The sequence below is a fragment of the Motacilla alba genome, chromosome 2, assembly GCF_015832195.1.
Source record: "Motacilla alba alba isolate MOTALB_02 chromosome 2, Motacilla_alba_V1.0_pri, whole genome shotgun sequence".
In the NCBI taxonomy this organism is placed as follows: Eukaryota; Metazoa; Chordata; class Aves; order Passeriformes; family Motacillidae; genus Motacilla; species Motacilla alba.
The window spans coordinates 66,954,927-66,977,814 of NC_052017.1; the positions used below are offsets into that span (position 1 = coordinate 66,954,927).

General features: G+C 40.6%; 1 protein-coding gene across 4 annotated transcripts in view; it reads left to right on the forward strand.

Annotated features, from left to right (window-relative positions):
* The window catches only part of F13A1 (coagulation factor XIII A chain), a 59,509-nt gene that overhangs the window by 30,906 nt on the left and 5,715 nt on the right, over nucleotides 1–22,888 (forward strand). For all 4 annotated transcript variants that reach the window (XM_038126794.1, XM_038126792.1, XM_038126793.1 and 1 more), the window contains exons 6-13: nucleotides 1,216–1,323; nucleotides 3,808–3,982; nucleotides 7,056–7,194; nucleotides 13,495–13,598; nucleotides 14,394–14,482; nucleotides 15,313–15,466; nucleotides 16,050–16,337; nucleotides 20,402–20,562. In XM_038126794.1, the coding sequence (XP_037982722.1) occupies nucleotides 1,216–1,323; nucleotides 3,808–3,982; nucleotides 7,056–7,194; nucleotides 13,495–13,598; nucleotides 14,394–14,482; nucleotides 15,313–15,466; nucleotides 16,050–16,337; nucleotides 20,402–20,562 (1,218 nt within the window). The remainder of the gene's footprint in view (nucleotides 1–1,215; nucleotides 1,324–3,807; nucleotides 3,983–7,055; nucleotides 7,195–13,494; nucleotides 13,599–14,393; nucleotides 14,483–15,312; nucleotides 15,467–16,049; nucleotides 16,338–20,401; nucleotides 20,563–22,888) is intronic.

Below are 22,888 nucleotides of genomic sequence, written 5' to 3' on the forward strand. Positions count from 1 at the left end.
AGCTCAATGTCTAAGATGTCACTTCTATCCCTCCCATCTTCCCTGCTATATCAGCAGCAGTCTTTACTCTTTGGGTCTTCCTTTTCAGCTCTCTGACCTCACTCTTCATTCTCCTCTCCCCAGACTGCCAAAGCAGCAGTTTGATCTGGGGTCTTTCTCACTTTCTTCAGGAGGCAATTTCAGGATGGCCCTATCTGCCAAGGAGCCCTAAGCCAGGCTGTAGAGAGTTAGGAAATCAATCCAGCTCTAATAGCAGCTTGAGAGCAAAAATCCTATTAGCATGAATCATATCTTTCAGGATGCAAGCATAGAACATAAAACCTAACACCATGGTGTTTCTGTCACAGCCTTGAATGTTAATATAAGTTTGTGGATCTAGAAGGTATTTGTTTTATTATTGTGCATTTCCCTGCCTGCATTTTCCAGGGGACAGAGGTATTTTCCTTTGCTATGCAGTTTCTTCTAAGGAAAATGAAATACATAGCAGGGCAAGTTCTGTGACAAATAGTTTCTGGTCTATTTAGACACCTCTGCCCTCAATTCATTCTTGTGCTTGTTCATGCTAGATTGAAAAAAAAAATGTACCTTTTCACTCTATTTTTGAAGAAGACTGCTTTAGGTCACTTGGTATTTTTGATGTCTAAATTTTTTAGACCAGGATTAATCTCTATAATAAGCTTTTGGCTTGTCAATTTTAAACAGATTTTAAAAATAACTTTGAAATACAAGTGCCTTCAAATTACCACTGGCAAACCACTTATTGTTCAAGTTCCCAGCAATGCACCGGCTGTGTCGGAGAAGCCCTGGAATTAGCAGGTGTGGAATCTGTGAAGGACATAAAGTCCTTTGCAAGTAGACAAGCTTCTTGTAGTTATTATTATATACCCTACTCTTATATACTTGTTAGCACTTAAAATTTCATGTCCTGTCAGAAAGTCTGTGTTGTCATTTCAACCTTCTGGAAACTGGACTGAGATTGAATTGAAAATTACACTCTCTTGCCTCACAGACTCTCACTTTTTTTTTTCCCCCACACATGGGTGATTATTCCAGAAGAAAATATCTATTGTTAAACACAGAGCTTTGATGTGACCAGCTAATTTTGAAACTAATCAGCAATTACAACAACAGGGAAAAATAGTTTTGCCTGTTCTTTCCAGAATAAAAAGTGAGTCAATTTTTCCCCTGTGTCCCTTTTTATTTTCTTTTATCTAGTTTGAAGAAAACGTTCTGGATGCTTGCCTGTTCCTGATGGACAAGGCAGAACTAGAGCTCTCTGGTCGTGGAAACCCAATCAAAATCTGCCGTGTTGCCTCAGCAGTGGTATGTAATGGATGCCTAATATGCCTCAGAAGGGACTCATAAATCAAAGCTGGGCAGATTTAACTGGCCCTCTTGCCCTGACATGCTCTCTACAACATACAACAGATCAGTTGTCCCTTCTGACAATTGTCCATTCTGGGGTCTGACATTTTATTTCTCTCCACTAAGGCTCAAGCTGTTGGCTTATTGCCTTTTCCTGAGAACTGTTCCTCACTGGTGGGAAAGCCACTTTTAGACATTGCACTCCAGGCATAAGTGTTTCTTATGTGACAATGTGCTCATTTTCCAGTAGCTAATATAATTGAGAAAACAGTTTCTGCTGTGGATAATACAGTGGCATGATGGGCGGAATTTTGGATGGGGAACTGAGGGACTTTATGTGGACTCCAGCACTAACCTCAATGGGGTCTTAGAACACTGCAATGGTGCGTGTTGTTGTGTCTGATCCAAGCCCCAAATGACCTAATCAGGCTGAGAACAGTTATATAAGTGGGCTGCTTTGGCCCCAGAGGAAAACACTGTGGGAACTGTCCTCTTTAACATGAGGTCCACAAAACATACCTCAGTCAGAATGAAAGTACCTAAAATAACTGAGGGGACTATCGAGACCTCCATTCTTTCCAGTTGCCAGGCACCAGGAATCATGCTATGGGTGCAAGAGCAGTCCCATCCCTAATATTCAAGATGCTAGACTCATCCAGGTTGTGGAAGACAGAGGCTGAGTCCTCTCTTTTGCCTTGTTCGAGGTCTGAACTGGTGCTTTCTGCTTCCAGAATAATACTCCAATCATTGAGCTAGAGTAATTAGATGTTCTCCTGAGCCAGCTACTAAAATAGACTGTCCACAAAACATGGCTGCTGGAGAAAGATGATTCTTTAACTCCTTTGTTTTAGCATTTGCCCAGGCTTTAAGAAAATGAGCTCTTTGTCTTAGAAGATGTTGAAGTGGAATATCCAGCCTCTCAATCTTGCATGTTAAATAGAATAGCTTCAGCAAGAAGTATTGAGAACACCTCTACTTCTCTTTGTCTTCTAAAATTTTAGTTCATTCTTTCACCCCAAATATTAGAAATACAGCTTTGGATCTTGGATAGAAGAAAGAAACAAATGTAGTTTCCTCCTCCGTGAACTAGTAGATGCGTAAGTCCCTCATGTAAGGACTGTGAAAGTCCTCAGGACAGAATTGAACAAATTTTATGAATCCAAATAGGGCTTGGATATTAGTTGGGTTTTGAGCCGCTCAACATTTTAGAGAAATGGAGGAGTTCACAACTGGAAATCCAGGACTCATTAGACTTTAGGGCTAATCTGCAGAATTGGGCCATAACTGGGTAGGGGGTTGGACCTGAGTAAGAAGTGGGCAAGAGGTGCTGAAATCCCATCTGTGTTACTCAACCTCATTCTTGCTCAAGTTGAAATGTGGTAGAGTTGAGCTTGTCTGAAGATATGCACCCCCCATGCTGGAATCCTTTTGAGGCTTCCTTCTTCCTTTCTTCTTCCTTTCTTCTTCCACTCATTACAGTCAGAGTAGAAAGTGAAGATCAATATGCTGTCCTGTCCTTGAAGTGACTCTTTTCTTGGCGTGTTTCCTACACTGGTGAGATGGGCACAACCTCTTAACCCGTTGGTTATGACTCTGAATACTTAGCTCATCTCAGTCCTAGAGTTCACAGGAAGTCGATTTTCTAATTATAAAAAAGTAGTTAATGGAGCCAAAAGCTTTTACGTGAGAATTGTGATTTATTTGGTTGGCGTGTAGCTGTTCCATATTAGCATAATTAAAAGGTACAGCGTGAATGAGCTTTTTGCACAGCCTCAACTGGTTTGGTTCAAATTGCAGCTAGGAGAGTTATTGCTCGTTAATGCCTATCAGTATAGCCATTAGTCAGCAAAACTCTTTGCTTTGTATAATCTTACCAGAGGAAAACTTACACAGCAAATTCCTTCTTGTTTTCATGTGGGCCAGACAAAAGAAATTAGTTTCTACTCTGAAAATAACAGTAGACTGGTCCTCCTCTCAATCCATTGTAAATCAGGAGTGATTTTATTAAAATCTCTGGGCCGATATGGACAGAAAAACAGATGATGGAAAGAATATAGCTTAATATTTCTGAGACTTGCTTACCAGTATATAACTGATTGTGTTTATTAAAAATACACAACAATCAGCATGTTTAATGTTAATAAAACTTATTAACTGGCAACATGGTTACTCAGCATGGTGATTTAATTTCAAATTTATTTTTAAGTGTTTGACCTTCATTCAGAATTGCTCAGTGATGAAGAATCCATGGCCCTTAACAAGACTGTCCTATTTATCCCCCTACCTTCATAACAAAACACTTCTCTTACATTCTAGCCTAAACTTGGCTATATTCACTCTCTTTCACCCTATTGGTTTGCTGAGTTAAAGAACTATAAAGAGCTATATAGAGACTGTTATTCAGTCTCTGACATCTCTAATGCTCACTTCCTTCAATTTTAGATTAACTCCAGGGATGACAATGGTGTGATTGCTGGATCCTGGAACAATTCATACGATAATGGTGTTGCACCTTCAGCCTGGACAGGAAGTGTGGACATTCTCTTGGAGTACTACAGTTCTAAGCAACCTGTCCGATATGGCCAATGCTGGGTTTTTGCTGGTGTCTTCAACACATGTAGGTATTAGTGAGAAAAGCTCCAAGCTGCTGTGGCTTGGGTCCTGCTTAACAGAGTTTTTAGGTAAAACTAACTAAAATACTTCCTAGTTCTGTGCTGTTCAGGAGTAAATAGTAGAGATACTTAAAAATGCATGGCTAAAATAGATGGTCTTTAAATAAACCTCTGGCGTGCCCTTCAGGTCAGCTGCTCTTCCACACAAATCTGTTAACTATTTATTGGTTCAGTGAAATGTACTCAGTGACTCATGAGGGTAAGTTTGTGTGAAGGAAAGTTGAGTCCTTCAGCACAGTCCACATTTCTGTCAAGAATTCTTAGACAGAGTGCTTGTTGTCTAGACCTAAAAGATTAAATAACTACTCAATATGGGATATGTGATAGTGTTTCTGCTCCAGAAAGGCCAAATCTTACGTACTGAGTATTGCTCCTAGGAAAATTGATGTGCACTGTCCCTGCATCTGTTAACTGAGCACTGTTAACATTTTATGTGGAGTTCATGAGCCAGAAGAACGGAAAAAATAAATGATGGCCTGGTTTATAAAATGTATACAAGATTAAGTCTAAACGCATTTGGTCAAACTAGCGTTCTAGCGTTGCAATAAGCAGAATGTTGCAGGTCATAAAAACCGGTGGGGCAAGCAGCATTGGATTGGTCCCATGTTTTGACTGTCTAGCACTTTCTAACAACATCATCTGCTAATGCACAGGAACACACTTTGTGGCCTCCTATGGAGCTGCTCCAACAGGTCCATGTCCTTCCTATGCTGGGGACCCCAGAGCTGGAGGCAGCTCTTGGGGTGGAGTCTCAGCAGAGTAGAGCAGAGGGACAGAATCTTCTCCCTTGCCCTGCTGGCCACACTGCTTTGGATGCAGCCCAGGATGCTCTTGGCTTTCTGGGCTGTGAGTGCACACTGCCTGGTTATGTTGAGCTTCACACAATGGGTTTGAAAAAGTTCAGGCAAATGTTTCTTATGGATGCAATTCCTTGCAGTGGATTCCATGGGCCACTTTGTCTTCTCTGCCCATTGCCTTATCTGGATTTCCCTAGATCACAGACAGACACACGCACCAGTTCTCCCACCTTCCCCCCACACTTGCCCTGAATCACCACTACGCAATAATTTGCCTGCAGGCCACTGTGAAACTGGGGCGATGCAGCAGAGCCCGGAGCCTGCTGTGTTAAAGGGAGAGGCGTATTTATCTGGGGCAAAACTTGACTTGGTTTGCTGACTAAGTTAGTCAAGTCAGAGACCTGGCACTTTGCACTGCAAGTATAAAGTTTGTTGAGCGTTATGAAACGCAAATATTGTCCAGTATTGGCTGATCTGATGACAGCCACTGACACACCTAGCTGCTGACCACTGCACAGGGGACAGCAAAGGTCCAAAAAATCACCTGCAACTATGAGGGTTGTTTTGAGGTGTTTTTCAGTCTCTCTCATCTGTCAATGTTTTATCATTGTGACCAGTCCAGCTTTCCAAGGTCACTATATTGTACACTGCAGATACTCATCTGTTAAAAATGCTAAAACATTCCAAAAAATGGTCATTAATCTTGAAATTGTCAGACAAATTATTTCCAATGAGCCCTGATGGCTCATGTGCTGGAAGCCTGGGAGGGCACTTGAATTAAGTTTAATCAATAGGTACATATGGTATTGGATGCATCCAGGTAATTTTTCATCCAGGAACTTGAAATGAATGTGCAGTGTTACACTTTATTGGGAGTCACAGTAGTGACAGTAATGAATATACAAAACCCAGCAGTAGCAGCAGGGCTGTTCAGCTCTGAAGCATTGGAACTGTTTTTAAATAGGATTTTCAATAAAAAATGTTTTCCCTTTAAAAAACCAAAACCACAAAAACTGCCCCAAAATCCACCCCAAACAAAAAAACCACCACCACCACTAAAAAACCAACCAAAAAACTGAAAAAATAACCCAAACAAAAAAGATTTTTAAAAACCCCAAAACAATACAAAACAAACCGAACAAACAAAATCCAGGAAACCCCAAAAAGACCACAAAAACAAACCCTGCCAACCACCAAAAACCCCTCACCCTCTGTTTTCTGCAGAACCATGTTGTCTCCTAAATTGAAATCCAGGATCTTTTTGTGTCTGAGACAAAGTATGTCATCTGGAGTAGCTGAGATGATGTGTCACCCCACAGACCCTTTCGCCTAGCCCAGGAATGTGCTCCATGACTATATATCTGCCAGGGTACACAACAAACATAGAAGCCTATTGATGCAGTCTTGCAGATTACGGACATAGCTGTAGCATTTCCACAGTTTTTCCACATCTTTTAAATTTACCACATGTCAAATGGTAAAAAGGGTCATCAGTGCTATTTTGTAATAGTGTGAGTGTTAGGGCTAGGGCCTTTTTTTTTGATCCTCCTTTTATGGTCTTAATGAAAGAAGGGACTATTGACTACAAAATGCTGTTACTTGGCAGGCAATATGAATTATGTAATGCATTTTATTCAGATTCTCAAACCTTGTCATTTCAGTTGCAAATAATGCAGCTTTTCCCCATTGTTAACAGTAATTTTCTACTTTATTCTTTGTGTTCTCTAGATCCCGTCTGACAACAGACATCAAACAGGAAAACTCCAACTAAAAACTCCTTAAAAGGAGATACTTTCTATTAATTTTCTTTTTAGCATAGTCTCATAATTCTCCCAAGTTACTGATACTAAGAGACCTAATATATTGTGTATCTCTAGCAAGCTCAAACTTCTTTTCCTTTATATCACATTTGGTCATGCATCTGCCCATTGCACCCAGATTTGACCTGAAATTCTGCCATGTGGTAACTGTGCAAAGCTGCTTTGAAACTATTGGTAATCAGATGCTTTGGTTATACCCCTTGTACCAATATTTGTCTTTAATGCTCATAATTTTGAGACCAAATCAAATATTTAGCATGTGCAATATCAATCAAATAGAAGGAATTATTTGGGTTGATTTGACTGAGTTTTCCCATTTTGTTCTGGTTATTACTATTTCTGTCATCCATGAATGCAGTCTCATATTTGTCCTTCTCATCACACTTCTGTCTTTGCCACAGTTCTGAGATGCTTGGGGATACCTGCAAGACTCATTACCAACTATTCTTCTGCCCATGATAACAATGCCAATTTACGGATGGACTTCTTTCTGGATGATGAAGGAAAAGTGGACACCAGACTTACAAAAGATTCTGTCTGGTGAGTCCTCCTGGAAAATGCCTTTAATGTGTCAATGATAAAAGTTGTAAAAACATAATGGCAATGCCTGTATTGTGTTTATTTCTCTGTGCATTGAAGAACACTGCTGGCTTCTGTGAAACCGAATTAATAGATTGTTGGTAGGCTGACTAATATGGAGACTTGTGGTGTAAACAGGCAACCCCTGGGGAATCCTGCTATTAATGTTCCCATACAGAGCTCATTTAAGCACACTGGAGAGCTGGAATGGGCTTATGTTCCATAGGGACCTGTTTTTCTAAAAATGGAAGAGGGTAGGATGGGCACTTCCATCCTTCTGGAGCCAGGCTCCAAGGGGTACCTCAATATCTGTGGAAAAACACCCTTTTTTGATCAGCCTGTGCTTCGTTTCCATATTTGTAGACTGGTTTTACGTTGTGTCCACACAGTCATTGTTACAAAGAGGTGCTTTCCAAAATAAACCCTGCCCTGCTGAAAAATAAACAAGTCAGGGTATCATAAAAGATACTGAAATGCTATCACCAGATTTATAAAAAGGAATTTCCCTAGGGCCAAGAGGAGTTTACACATTATTTTTGAGAAGGCAGTCCTCTAGCTGGATCTTCAAACTCTTACAGTCTTCTGTCTGACAGGAAAAGTGTAGCATATATTGATTATATGCTCTGTGTGGGATATTGGCCCTCAAGCCTCTCCTCCTCAGAGTGAAGAAATGAATGTGACCTCTACATTCCTATATTCAGGAGATACTTGTCCTATTCAATGTTAATATACCTGACTTGTGTCAATGAGATCTTCAACTCATTAGCATAGTAGCTCATCAGCATGTTTCATTAATAACTTAATCTCTGCAAGTCTTTGTATTAAAACTGCAATAAACCCACTATGTGGTGGAGGAAGTGACTGAACCTGTTGCTGTGACATCTTTTATGTGATTTCCATATTCAAGAGGAAATCTAAGGAAAGCAGGTTCATTTACATGTGATCCTTGTGTCACAGCAAGACAGAGTAGTTGAGACTAGAAGGGACCCTTGGAAGTCATCCAACCTTCCTGCTCAAAGCACCGTCAGCTAGAGCAGGTTGCTCAGGTCTGCGTCCAGTTGGGCTTCATCTCCAAGGATGGGCAACCAACAATTACTCTGGGAAACTTGTGCCAGTGCTCAACCATTTTCACAGTAAGAAAAGTGTTTCCTGATCTTCACACAGATTTTTCTGTGTTTCAGTATGTTCCCATTGCTTCTTGTTCTGTCCTTGGGCTACTGAGAAGAGTCTGGCTATGTCTTCTTTCCCTCAATTCCCTAACCAGGAATTTATACACATGATAAGATCCTACTCAGCCTTTCCATCTTCAGACTGAACAGTCCCAGCTGCCTTAGTTTTTCCTTGTGTACAGTCTGAGTTGTATCAACTACTCCTTCCAGTTTTCTTTATCAGCAAACATGCTGAGGGTACAACAGGTCTTGTAATCCAGGTAATAATGAGGCTGTGTCAGTGTCAGATCCCGTATTGACCCCTGGGGTACACAACTAATGACTGAGCTCCAGCTCAGGTGATCACTACTGATCACAACCCTCTGATCCCAGCAATTCAGCCAGTTTTCAATGTATCTTGCTGTCCATTTGTCTAGTCCGCTTCAAAGGTTTGTCTGTGAGGATGTTCTGGGAGATGGAACTAAAGTCAAAAGGACCAACTCCCATGCAGTGGTCTCCCCTTTGTCCTTTCAGTCACTCGTTTCATCAGAAAAGGCTCTCAGGTTTGTCAGGCACAGTTGGCTGCTTGTAAATCCGTGCTGACTACTGCCAATCACCTAGTCCTTAATAAGTTTGGAAATTATTTCCAGAAGAACTTGCTCTATAACCTTCCTAGAGATCAAAGGGAAGCTGGCAAGTCTCTCCCTCCCTGGATACTCCTCTCTCTTGAAGAATAGAGCAATATTTGATTTCCTCCAGTCCGCACGAACTTCCTCCAATTACCATGATCTTTTGAAGATAGACATTTCAGTGACATTGGCAAGATCCCTCAGCATTTTTTATGAGATTACCTCATATTTTCCATCAGATCCATTGGACTTCTGTGTGTTCAGTTTGTTTAGCTGTTCTCTATCTTGTTGCTTTTCTAGTTTTCATTGTTCCAAACCTCCACCCTGGTCTCATAGACTGTGATTCCTGAGGGCAAATCTTAGCAGTAAAAACCAAGATAAAGAATACATTGAATGCCTTCTCCTAATCCTTTGTCACCAGGTTGCCTGCTGTGTTCAACAGCAGAGTCACATTCTATAAGCTTCCTTTTGATACTGATTTGCTTGCATCTCTTGCTGCTCTTCACTTCCCTTGACGTACTTTGTTTGCCCTGTTCTGGCTTTCCTATACCTGTGCCTGCATACTCAGACAGTGGCTCTGTTTTCCTCCTGGTCACCTGTCCCCACTCCCTGCCTCTATCTTAAACATCCCTTTTTATATGTTGGAGTTCAATTGGGACCACCTTGTGTATTTGTGCCACTTTAGGTTGATTTCCTGCACACAAGGATGGACCATTCTTAAGCCTGGAGGAGATGACTCTTGAAAAACATTCAGCTCTTGTGCATCCATCTTCTACTCAGAACTGCCTCCCATGGGATTCTTCCAAGCAGGACCTTTAACATGTTAAAGCCTGCTCTCCTGAGATCCAGAGCTGTGTTCCTGTTATTTGCCTTGTTACCTCCTATTAGTATCCTTGGGCAGTTTCACTTGCTGTCTGTGAGACAGAAAGACTCAGCATGTCTCAGGGGCTGGTCCTTTTATGGCTCAGAGAGCTGTAGAGGAGAAGTCTTCTGAAACCTCCTCTGCCTGCTACAAAAGACGTGAAACAAGAGCCAGTGATTGGGAGCCTCAGCGCACAATCCACACACACCCGGCAATGGATCATTGCTATGTTTTACAATTTTCACTGTCTCATCCTTTCTCTCTTCCTCCTAACCTGATCTATGAAATACATCCCACCAACTTTTGACACTTCTTTTTACTTTCCTACCTCTATTTTTCCCATCTGTTTCCCAATACTTCTTAATTTAATCTCTTTTCTCCTGCATTCTTCTGGGACAGGGTCAGATCATCCAAAATCATCCTAGTCCCAATGAAATCCACATGCAATTTTACACTAGCATTTCATCCTTCCATCCTACATTGCTTTTCCTTGGCTTGATAACTTTTTTAACTGCCATGTTCATCCTTTTATCCTGCCAGTGCATTTATTAGTACATGGTGCACATAACCCTTTGGGCATGACTTAATATATGCACCTGTTTTCATTTCTCCTCTGTGTCCTTTCTTTTCATTACTCTGTAACACTCCTTGGTAGCCCACATGCTGACTTTTAATGACTTGTGTCTTAACCCTGATTTTATTTTTAATGCCTCTTTTATTTCTTTTTTTTAAGAGGACAAGCTCAAGGTACTTATAATGATTTTTAAAATGCATTTCTCACTTTTATTTATAATCTCTTGCAAACTGGAAGCAAAGCTCTTTTTCTTTATTAATATATCATTTCTATTGTACTCTAGCCTTGTACTGCTGGAGCTGATCTGTCTTCAGGTCTTAAATACTCTCAGACTTCAGGGATACTTGGAGCCAGGATTTTTAGTCCAATCAATCTCTGAGTGTGGGGCTCCCTCTGAATGTTATCTGACATTTATTTATTTTTATTATAGATTGTCTTCTCCCTCAGGATAGGAAACAACACCACCACCACCAAAACACATATACAAAATTACACAGACTTTGCAAAAAGTTATTTTTATAAATCTGGCCGGATTTGGGGCCATCAGTACTGTCTGTTCTCCTTGTCTTTCTTAATGATGATATAAAGACATTTAAAGACTATTTCTCTTGGATGGGAGTCAAGACTCACTGCTACTGTGAGGTCCAAGCAGATCAACATCAGCATCTCAGCAGAAATTTTCTTGATGTCACCCAACCTCATGGGAGTTCATCCATATCCAGGCCTGTGGAGAAAACTCTTCTGAGACCTCTGCTCTCCCACTTAGTTCCAGATCACTTTGCTCTAATTTCTCGACAATATCATCAGTGCCTGACCCTAGCAGTCCCTCTCGACCTAAGTGCCTGAACTTGTTAGGTCATAAAAGGGCAGCAGCTGCTTCCAGCATCTGCCTGTCCCATAAGCAATATGAACTACCATTCTTGAATTGTCTTCCAGGCATAAAACCCGCCTGGTCATCTTTTATTAATTTCCCCATTGCTTTGTTTAGTCTATCCGTAATTATCTCTGTAAATATTTAATGGTCACTACATTGATCTCTATTGCCATTCTTGCTTTCTTTAATGTCTCAGGCTTGCTGTAGAATACAAGAATTATAGAATCAGTTCAAGAAATTATGGCCACAGAATTAGCTCCTCAGCTATGCTGACTTCTGTAGGGAGGTTTCTGCTACCTTTGGAAAGGCAAACGTTTCCCTCATCCTCCTTTTCTTAATGCTCACTTTTCTACAAGCAGTGTCTTTCTGTCCATTCAAATTCAATATCCTGATGTGTACTTGTTATTTGCATGGCAGCAGACCTAAAAAAATTGCCATCCTATTGTGTCCAGCACTACACCAATAGAAACCAGAAAGAAAGGTCCTAAGACAAATACTGAAAAAAAAATAGAAAAACTGTGTTACCTAACTAAATAACTGAAGTAGATCTGCCATTTTCCACACTGTTACCCCACTCCCAGCCTTGTTTTTAATCATCTTTTCCTTTTTCCTGCTCTTCAGGTTCTTCTTTCGCAGAATGCAAAGCCAGTGACACGTCTGACTTTGATTCAATGTGAACCAGTGAAGGCTTCAGGGCAGGGACTGTCTTTCTCATGCATAGCAGTTTGCAAATACCCACCTTCCATGAAGTGTGTCCCCATTCTCGGGTAGCCCTTAGCAAAGTTCTGTGAGCATGATTCAGCACCGAGTACTCAGCAGCATCAAAAATTCTCTGAGTGTGCGTCATTTTCCTTGAATAATTCCTTTTTCTTTAGTGCTGCTTCATTAACTCTCCTAACTGACAAGTTTTACCCTGATCCAAGCTTTCATTTCCACTTTGAAATGTCTTGTTAGACAAGCTTCAGATCCTTCTGGCTCTGCTCCATACTGATTTTCACCCATTATTAATGAAATGGGCAGAGTTTAACAATCCTCATTTTGGTTGCTAATATCATTGCGTGTACTAGAGGCTATATCAGCAGCTACACAGATGTAAGTTTATTCAGATCTGCTGTAGGATATGTATAATTTGCAAGCAAAATTGCCCCTTTCTCTACTCTTTCCTTCTTTTATTTTTTGCAGTAATGAAATTCAAATATTTTGCTGGCTTTACTGAGAGACCCTCTTTCCAGATTATATTTTTTTCTTGCTTGTGCTCTCCCTTGAGCATCGGTAGCATTGCTGGAAGTTACAACATCTGTCCATCTTTTCTGCTTATCCTTGAAACATCCAGGGCAGACTGTGATGGTGCTGTGCTATTATTTTAATTCTCTTGAGCATCCAGCCAGGTGAGAGCATTTTAACCCTGAGCACCTAGATGAACTAATCTCAGAATTTTATAATTCAGGTCACTGTCCTGGGCCCTAAAGATGCAAGTTGGCCCACAGTGATTGTAGGTAGGTTTTATGAAAAGATGTGTTTTGAGAGCTCTGACATCATGCATTGGCGTGACACATGGGAAAAAAACTTATAAGGAATCTACATTGAAGACAGTTTTAGAAATGCTGTGCAGGGTCTTTTTTTCAACCAACGTGGAAGCCAGCAAAGCATGCTTGTTTTGAGCCATGAAGACAAAACTACACACTGTACGTTGCAGAGTTGATCCCGAATCTCTTCATAAGACATGCCAAAGCTTCAGTCTGAATAATTATAAAGCAGACCATCTTTCATTGGCTTGAAGATTCAAAGTTTGCTTTAACAGGCAGATTGAAGTGGAGGTGTCTGACAGGAAAGGGATTCTAGTTTGTATAGCTTTTCATATACCCCAAAAATCTCCAAACGCTGGCATATCTTCTGAGACATTTATACTCAGAACATATTTGAAGAATCAAAAAAACCTTCTTCAACTTTCAGTCAAGAAACTACAAGGAAGGATTGTGGCTTTCAGATTTTAACAGCTAGATACCAAACTTATAGACCTAAAAATCTGTTCTCTTTAAAGAGTCAACATTTTTATCCCTGAATTGGCAAACAGTGTTATTGAAGCAATGCCAGGACATAAATACACAGGATTTGTTTTGGTCTGTGTGCTTATTTCTAAGAATTTAATATACTGGTCCCATCTCTTGTCTAAGGAATTATCATTGCTGGAATGAAGCTTGGATGACCAGACCTGACCTTCCTGTTGGCTTCGGAGGATGGCAGGTTGTTGATGGGACACCTCAAGAAACCAGTGATGGTAAAATTGCTTGAAGTCCTCCTTAGTTCACTTTTTAATGTTTGGGATCTCTGTTTCAAACAATGAGCTGACAATAGCTGAGCCAGTGGCACCAAAAAGCCAGTGACAACTTCTTGAACCAAACAACCACACTCACCCCAGGGCCTTCTCCTGATTTGGTCTGAACTCTAAAATAAATCTATCCTTATTCTAACACTGCTCATGATGCCCTGGGCCATGAAATCCTGCATTAGAAAGGCCCTGCTTGGTACTGAAGAGATGTGATCCTGTTGCCAAAGATGGCTTCTCACATTTTAGAGTACCTATATAGGAGCCTGATCAGATTAATTCTCCTTTACTTTATGCAGCCCTAACTGAACTACATGAGTAGGCAGTAGGCAGGAGAGAAAAAAAGTCATTGGTCTTTCCTTCCAGTCCTTGATTTCACAGCCCTTAAAATGCAATCTTCTCAAATTTGTAGCAAGGTCTTTCTCAGCCTGTGGTGTACCTGATTCTTCCCAAAATTATCTGTTTTAACCAAACCCAGCTGTAACTGTATTTCAAGTGCTTGAGACCTTACAGTGGATGTTATAGTGCCATTAAAGGTACTGAACCACCAGGTTGCTCCAGACCCGAGTCTGTGTTATCTACAGGGCTGGTAACAAAATTAAGCTTTTTGCTTCTTGGTCGGGAGTTCCTGTAAGGTATTAGAAGATTTCATCAAACCCCAAGAACTCTTTTTCTTTGAGAAAATATAGTATTTTTACATGTTTTTAATTTATTTGGTCTCTCACTTTGTCTCTCTTCTCCCCATAGGTATGTACAGGTGTGGTCCAGCCTCAGTTCAAGCCATTAAACATGGTCACGTTTGCTTCCAATTTGATGCTCCTTTTGTCTATGCTGAGGTACATATGTGAAAATTTTTACTGCAGTGAGTGATATCAGTGAGGCCATAGTGAGACAGAAGATAGAGCTCTAATTTGTGGATTGGGAAGTTACTTTGTGTATACTTCATGTCACAGAACAATCTCATCATTATGTTTTGACACGCCAGCAGGTGTGATACGGCTCTAATGAATGACAGAGATTTCTCTACTCTCTGCTCCTCAATGTAATAGCAAGAGAAAGCTGCTCTGACTTCACTGAATCTTCAGGCTGTGGTCATTTTTCCTTCCAAGATTCAGCTATGCTGAATGGGTCACTAGCTCTAACTGCTCATTCTCTTTGCCCACCACGGCTGCGGTGGGTCATGGAGATCTCACATGGGGGATTTGACTGACAGATCTGAGAGGGAAATATCTCAATAAGGAGATAGAGTCTGGAGTTTTAACCTCTTGCATCACCAGAGGAGGCATGTCCAAAATTGCAACACTGCAGGACAAGTTTCTCTCTAATTGAATTGTAAATGGCTTAGGACAGAAAAGAATGAAGACATTTTAGCTATTAAGCATTCTCATCTCTATTTCTAAAGCTTTTTGGTACAAGAAATGTGTAGTAGTGCTCCCCAAATTTGAATGACCTCTCTGTAGCCTTGTAAAGTTTACACTGTCTCTAATTCTGGAGCTGTGAATAGTAAAATGCATCTCCGCATATGAGATAATTTTAAACATGAAATGTAGATGTGACACTGGGGGGACTTCAAGTCAATGTGTCATTATCTTGCGGGGGGATAAGCTAACTCCTCTTCCTCTCTCTACTTTCATATATCGCAATCTTATTTCATTTAATTTTACAGGTGAATAGTGACATTTTTTACACAAGAATGGAGAAAAATGGAACCCAAGTGGTAGAAAACATTGACACAACCCGTATTGGGCAGCTGATTGTGACCAAGGAAGTTGGAGGTGATGGAATGGTGAATATTACTGAGGAGTACAAGTTCCGAGAAGGTAACCTGAAATGAGCTGGGACCATATGGATATAGACTTATCTCAGTCAGACCCTGGATGATGACTGGGAAACCTCTGTCACTGAGGAAGCTTCATGAAAAGCTGCCAAAGTGCTCTCTGGAATTCTTTATTTATAACTCTATCCCAAAAACACTGTAGATGCCTTGATCATAAGGCACAAGCAAAGCACAAACTTTGCTACTCTGAAATGCTTTAGACTAAGTATATTGTAGTGAAAATGAAGGTTAGTCATGGAGCAACTCAAAGCACTCAAAACAATTCAAGGCTTTCTGTACAGATGTTTAGATGTTTCTTATTCAGTCCAGATGTTCACACAGAGTAAACCAGTGTAGCTGTATTGATAAGAATTCAGCTACATCAGTTTGTCTGATATGGCTTTAACACCAACTCCCTTGATAGCTGTGAAGTTCTCCCACTGCTGGTGTTACCCCAGGAGGGTTCACTGTCTTCATCTATTTATTTCAGCTACTACGAACTATGGAAGACACACCCTTATGATCAGTAGGTGGCCTAACACTGCACTTCTCTTTCTTTTCTAAAACTGGTTTTCATTCATTCCTAGGCTCAGATGAGGAGAGGCTGGCTCTTGAGACTGCTGTGATGTATGGTGTTAAAAAGCAAAGCATCCAAGACACCACGTACCAGCCACAGACAGATGTTGACATGGACTTCCAAGCGCAAAAGGCAGTCCTTGGCAATGACTTTAAAGTCACTATAACTTTCAGGAACAAGAGTCGCAACTCCTACACTGCAACCACCTACTTTTCGGGCAACATAGTGTTTTATACAGGAGTCCCAAAAAGTGAATTCAAGAAACACTCTTTCAGTGCAAAACTGGAACCCTCTTCACGTAAGTCTTGCATAGTTGTTTTCTGTGTTATTAACTTTCACCAATGTTTCCACCCATGGGTAGAGCCAATTCTAGAAGTTCAGGGTAGGATATTCTATTGGGTATCAGAAGGATCCCCTCCCTGCCCTGGCCTGGATACCCAGGGTCAGTTAAAGCTGAGGCTGTTTTCTTCAGACTGTTTCTCCCTGCATAATTTTCTTTTACACCAAGCTGCATGTCTGGGAATTGTTAATTTTTCTTCTTTAGTACAAAAGAAATCAAAGGAGCGCAGGTATTAAGCTGCAAGGTATTGTTTTCCCTTAGAATTCCTTTATTTTCCTAGCAGCATCCCAGCAAGTGTAGGGGAAGTTCTGGTTCCACAGGGTGTCGTACAAGACATGAAAAGAGGGTGTATTTCTTTTGTCTTACCTGGTAGAAGCTGACAAGTTCTGAGTAGATTCAAGTGAATATCTGGCTTTGGAGGACTGTGTGGTTCAGGATTTCACATTTACAGTGATCTAAAAAATTTATATGTAATGAGAATGTGCCACCATAGAGCAGGGACACTTGTCAGCTGGGCTGGAGCCCCAAAGCTGAGTTATCTTTACAGATGCAGAATTTACTTTTCCTAGTGCCCTCTGGAATACAGTAGGGAGATCCTGACCCCCAATTCTCATGAGAGAAGCAGTTCCTGGCAGACTAGCTCAGGAGGCTGCAGACAGGTTTTTGTACTGCTCAAAGCAGGGAAGAGAGATGTTCTCCTTTTTTAAACTTGGACATAATCTGTTTCCTGTCAGCCATTGCAACAGGTTTTCAGGACCAGCTGTACTTCCAAGTGCTACCTAGCAGGCTCTAGCAACAAGTGATTGCCAGTCACTTGTTCTCCTGACAGGCCTGTGTCCTTGGTCAGTGCTGCCAGCTCAGCAAAAGTGATGACCACGTACTCTTACAGAGAAGTAGAGGATCCTTCACTTGAGTTCCCTGCTGAGAGAGTCAGCAGCCATGACTTTGCCTTCTAGATAATGCTACTGGGAAAATCAATCTTTCTGAGTGCAGGAGGAGTGGCAGGACTTTGGGAGCTCAAATTATGGACCTCCTGAACTGGGTGTGCTGCTGGATCACAGCAGTCCTGGCTGACCTCTGAGCTTTCTGTCTTCTCTACCTCATCCCAGCTCAAGAGCCACTGTGAGCCCTCTTTCTTCCAAGAGGACTAGTTTTGTCTCAGTGAGAAGCCTCCATGGAACCACAGTTCCTATCAGGCCACAGAAAAAAAAAAATCCTCTGCTTTCTTCCTCACTTTAAACATCATCTGAAATGGCACATTTTATTTGGAGCTCATTATTCTGCAAAAAGTAGAAATCCACTGATAAAGATCTACTTGTGAAGGTTGATAAAACTTCTACCTCCAGCCTGTAACAAAGCCCTGAGAGCTACTTGCTGATTCTTTCTAGCTCTGTGGACCATTTGCAGGGGGCCTGGAAATGGGCATTGGATTGTTCCAATATATGCTGTCAAAACACAGTGTGAGGGCTTATAGTGACTTACATCAGTTACTAAATATCTAATCTGAAATACTGCAAAACTTTTGGAGATTTGAATAGGTGCAGCAAAAAAAAAATCAGTTTCAATAGTCTTGGTCTAAATTCTGTGCCACTTCTTTGATGAGGGAAATGTCAGTCATCTTGTAGGAGAAGTGTCTGCTACATTTTCTGGGTGTGATTTGTGCATGGTTCCAGGACTTATTTATGTCTACTCTTGTATCAAAGGTCTGTGTAGGGTATTACTACCTAAAATACAGCTTCTGCAGTGCTTTAAAGACACCTGGCTCCTCTCTGCAAGAAATGAAATTAATAGATTTTTAAACATCACCGAGCATCACAATTCATTTTTTCTAATTTTAGTAAATGCTAAGAAAAAAAGATTCTTGAAATAGTGCTGGAAACTCTGAATTGAGCGATGATGAGTGAATGCAGACTAGGGAGAGGCACCTGACAGACCAGAAAATGGATTTTTATGTATGTGTACCAAGAGTATGTCCCCATCATTGCTTCTGGCCAATGAGACATTTTAAAAGTTATTCTCACTTTTCAAGGTGGGGATTTGCTTATATCTGAGCTACAGTCATCAACTTGTGGGGCACTCTGTTCTGCAACAGGACAAAAATTCCTCCTTCCATTTCTGAAGGTGATACATGAACTTTGAGCATGAATTCTTTTACCTTTTCCTTGAAAAGAAGTACATGAAGAATCAGGAATAGTATCTGAGAAGGTAGGCAGTGTGAAGGAGGTAGTGTGATTATCTGCAAGTGCATGAGAACAATCTGTGAGGGATGTAATGGGAGGGTACCTTCCGAGGCACCCAAGCAGGACTTCTTCAGGTCAAGAAGTGTGTGTGTGTGTGTGTGTGTGTGTGTGTGTGTGTGTGTGTGTGCGCGCGTATATGTAAAAAAAAATTACAATGCTAAACAGATATACACAGATGTATTAAAGGCATTCTTCCAGCTCAAAATACTGAAAGTGTGAAGCAAGCTAAGTTTTCAAACAGGAAATGAATGAATTATTTTCAGAATAATGATTAAAGGAATTGTGTGGGTTGAAAACATCTTTGAGGATTTGAATAGCTTAAACCTTCCAGTGCCTTCAAAGGTGCTCTCGGATCTACTGAGTTATATTTAGTTTTCTCTATTTTTTTAAAAAAACTATAAGGCAGCTCAGTGTTGTGTCTCCCTTGGCTTTCCTAGATGCAGTAAGTGGTACTGACAACTTATCAGCACAACTAGTGCCAAGACAATGAAAGTATATTCTTCTTTTTTTTCCCTGCAGTGATTTAATTTAGACAGAAAAGCTTATCTTTTCTTCCATTATAAAGTAAATTTCTCCTGGTTTGTAACTAATTCATTTACTTATTTACTTCTCAGATGAGAAATACCTTGCCTGATTTATAATTTACAGTCAAGGGTATTATGGGAAATTCTTTTACACAAGATAAAGAGTGAGAGGGAGGGAGCAGGAGCACACCAAGTAATTTTGAGGCTGGCCTAGTAAATCCAGGTCAGGTGGCCACCAAGGGAATAGCTTTGAAACCAAATCAAGGAACTGGTTTTGATGTGAGCGGATCAAAAGAGCGAAAAGGGGTGAATGTCATTTACCCAACTGAGTTCAATTATCTCAGTGTTTCCAGTGTATGTCACAAATACAATACAAATAACGGATAACAGTAATCAGCATAGGTAACAGATGGGAGATCTTGATGTGTTTACTAGGGTTATAATGAATGTTTATAGAGAGAAGAGCTACAGGTCTATATATTTTGCCCAGTCAGTTAGTTAGTAGGTCTGAGTCTCTGCATCATATTCTCACACCATTGTTGGCCTGGGAATTGCAGTTCAATATAGTTAAAATTAATGATTCCCTGCTTCTCAACTGTCTAGCCTACAGGGACTTGTTCCTTCCTATAATTATTGTCAGAGAGCACGTGAAAGCTCTCTTGAGGGCGTGGTGACAAGAAGAATTTCTTGCTAAATTTTGCAGGCAAGTCCAGTGTAGAACAAAGGCAAATATCCAGCCATGTCCTGGAGAGCAGGTTATCTCCCAGGTAGCCTGCATGGGCTCACACCCCCCTGTTACTGCTCTGGTGGCATCCCTGTGCCAAGAAGTGAGGCAAAAAAAGACCAGGAGCAAATTGAAAGAGCAAACATTTACAGGAATGACACTCAAAAGCTGGTTTGGACATTTGTGCCCAATAGATACATATTTCCAGCTTTCCTTCTCATTTTGTGGTAGCACCTAGAAACCTTCAACAGTGACCTGGCCCATGCTGAGGGTACTGGGCAGGGGCTATGCACAAACCCAGCCCTTGCCCCTGGAAGCTCACGGCCTAAATGGAAGGAGGGCAAAATTAGAGGGGAAATGGTGTAGTAAAGAAATTAGGTTAGTTTGACAGAAAAAAAAATCAAAGCCATTCTTTAGCTTGAAAGCCACCTTTTTCACAAGGCACTCATGTAATTGGCACTGGCCATGATGAGAGGAGTAGTTAGTGATCAGATTGTTTCAGATGCCTTTTTTCTTTCCTGTGTCTCCCCTCAGCCAGCTCTTTCGATATTGTGATAAAATCGAGCGAGTACATGCGTGACCTGCTGGAGCAAGCCTCCTTTCATTTCTTTGTGACTGCGCGGATCAATGAAACGGGGAAGATTCTGGCCGTGCAGAAGGCGGTAATGCTGGAAATTCCCACCCTGCGGATCAAGGTAGCTCAAGGTTGTGGTGGAAGGGATGTGTTCTCTACAAGAGTGTTGTGGGGTAGAGGACTGTGTGTGTTTATGCACATTAGAGCATCTAACATGGACCTTATAGAGCAGTGGCTGGCTGGAAGGTGTGAGGGTGTATAGGTACACTATACAGTGTATTGAGTGTCCATACATTGAAGAGAGAGGCTGACAGCAGCACTGGTAGTGAAGACCTGAAATTATTTCAGTGGAGGAAAGAGGGGAAAAGATCTGAGAAAGCAGAAGAAACTCAAAGGGTAAGAGAGATTACTCACTCAAGCCACTCAAGTTCTTTAACTTCTTCAAAAGTCTATTATGTTTAAAGCAACACAGCACAGGGGCCTCTTGCTGAACAATGAAGAACACTGCTGTTGAAGTGATTTTGCTGGGAGAGCTTCCGCAGGCATTGTGGAAAGTTTCTCCAAACTTGAATGGGCAGCACTGATTTGGGACAGTGTCTTGGGACGTCAGTGCTTTGCTGCCACTCTAAATGTACTGCCAGTGGTGTTCCCCGAAAGTTGGAGTGTTTCTGCAGACAGTGGTGTGGTACCTATGAAAATGGAGAAGAGTAATGCCTGTGATACTACCTATGTTGTATGGGAAAGACAAGGCATTTTAACTTAACTGGGATTAACTTAACAAGCCCCTTTAACCGGGATTTAAACTTCTCAATTCATAACTGAGCATCCAAATAAATTGCATTGGTTTCAAAAGCACCAAGCCTTCATCTGCTTTGAATGATGGAATTTGGATATGCTTTTTTCCTAATACTAGGAAAAAAAATCAGAACACGTGTTCAGAAAACTTATATATAAGTATGAATACAGCTCTGTAAAATTCAGGACCTTGAAAGAAATCCAAATTTATACAACTTTTCCCCTCTATATATTTATTTGAACTAGTGCTCAGGTTTCCATGTAATAATTTATGTAGCAAAGTCAAAAAAAAGATTTCTCAGAAACATGGATCAAGACTACATCAAAATTTGCCAAAAAATCTACTCTGTTTCATGGTCTTAAGAAATACCATGATGTTCTGATCAGATAACTGTACTTTCAAACAAAATATTTTTGGTACTAAGCATTCCAGAGAGGAGGTAAACAAGACAAGTAAACTCTACTTCAAATACCTGTCTTCAATAACCAAATTTTAAAAGTAAAGAATTATTTCAATTCAATACTTAAACAGAGCATCTTTTACATCCTCTCAGATTCTCAACTTCAAAATAGTTTATCCTCCCTGCTGTTCTGAAGAAAGGATTTTTAGCATATAGAATAGACATGTTTCCGAGTAAAACTAAGTTTTTCTCTTTTCTGTTTTGTTGGGATGTATGAAAATACACTGAAATTTTTTAAGCCAGGTTTTTAAAAGGGGTGTGGGGTGTGTGTGTATGCATGTGTGTGGGCATGTATTGATAGAGGAAATTTTGATTTATTGCTTTTAAATGAAATTTGAGATAGTTTATCTGTTTTGTTTTCTTGTGAAGTTTGTTCAGTGGATGTGATTGGCAGACCAAATTAATTGATGTGGGAGTGAGAGAGAAGAATAAAAAAATATATCTCCCATTATGTCTTCAGATGAACCTTTGATCTTTGTCTTTTGGTCTAAGAAGATTGTCAGACTCAACAGTTGAGGAAATTAAACATATTGAGATCTAACTTTGAGATCAGGTTTCAAAAATAAGACCAGCAAATACATATCATGGTCTCAGCTGCAAGTGTGGAACTTCAGGATGATTTTGATTCACACCCAGTGATCTTAAATGGTCAATTGAAATTAAGAGGTTATATGATCTCTAATTGAGCCAAGACTTCTGAAAATGCCAGTAATGTCCTTTTGCATATTCAGGTGGCCAAAAGCTATTGAGAGCTTAGTTGTATCTCCTCCTTTACTCCAGTTATTTTATTGGGTTTTCGCACAGAGTAATCCCTTAGACCAGAATCTATACAGCTTTTAGCAAATGTCATACTTCCTTAAAGCACCACTTTAAATTTCTTGACAAGATACTTGATTTTCCTAGTTACCTTTCTCAAGGCCCTTTAAATCATTTGATGGACGATACAGTGGGCTGGAAGATCTGCCAGCCATAAGTTGAAAACCCTTGCCTGAGCAAATTGTGCACATTTTCTGTGAGATATGCTGAATTTCCAGGGGGATAAAGAACCTCAAAGCCCCATGCATGTAGCTGTTGTTTAAAAACACATTTGTATGGAGGTTTGCTATTTTCCAATGCCAAATGTACTGCTCTTTTGCTTACACAGGGTTTGGAGGAAAACTGGCCTTCAGGCCTCCCTAGAACATACGTGCA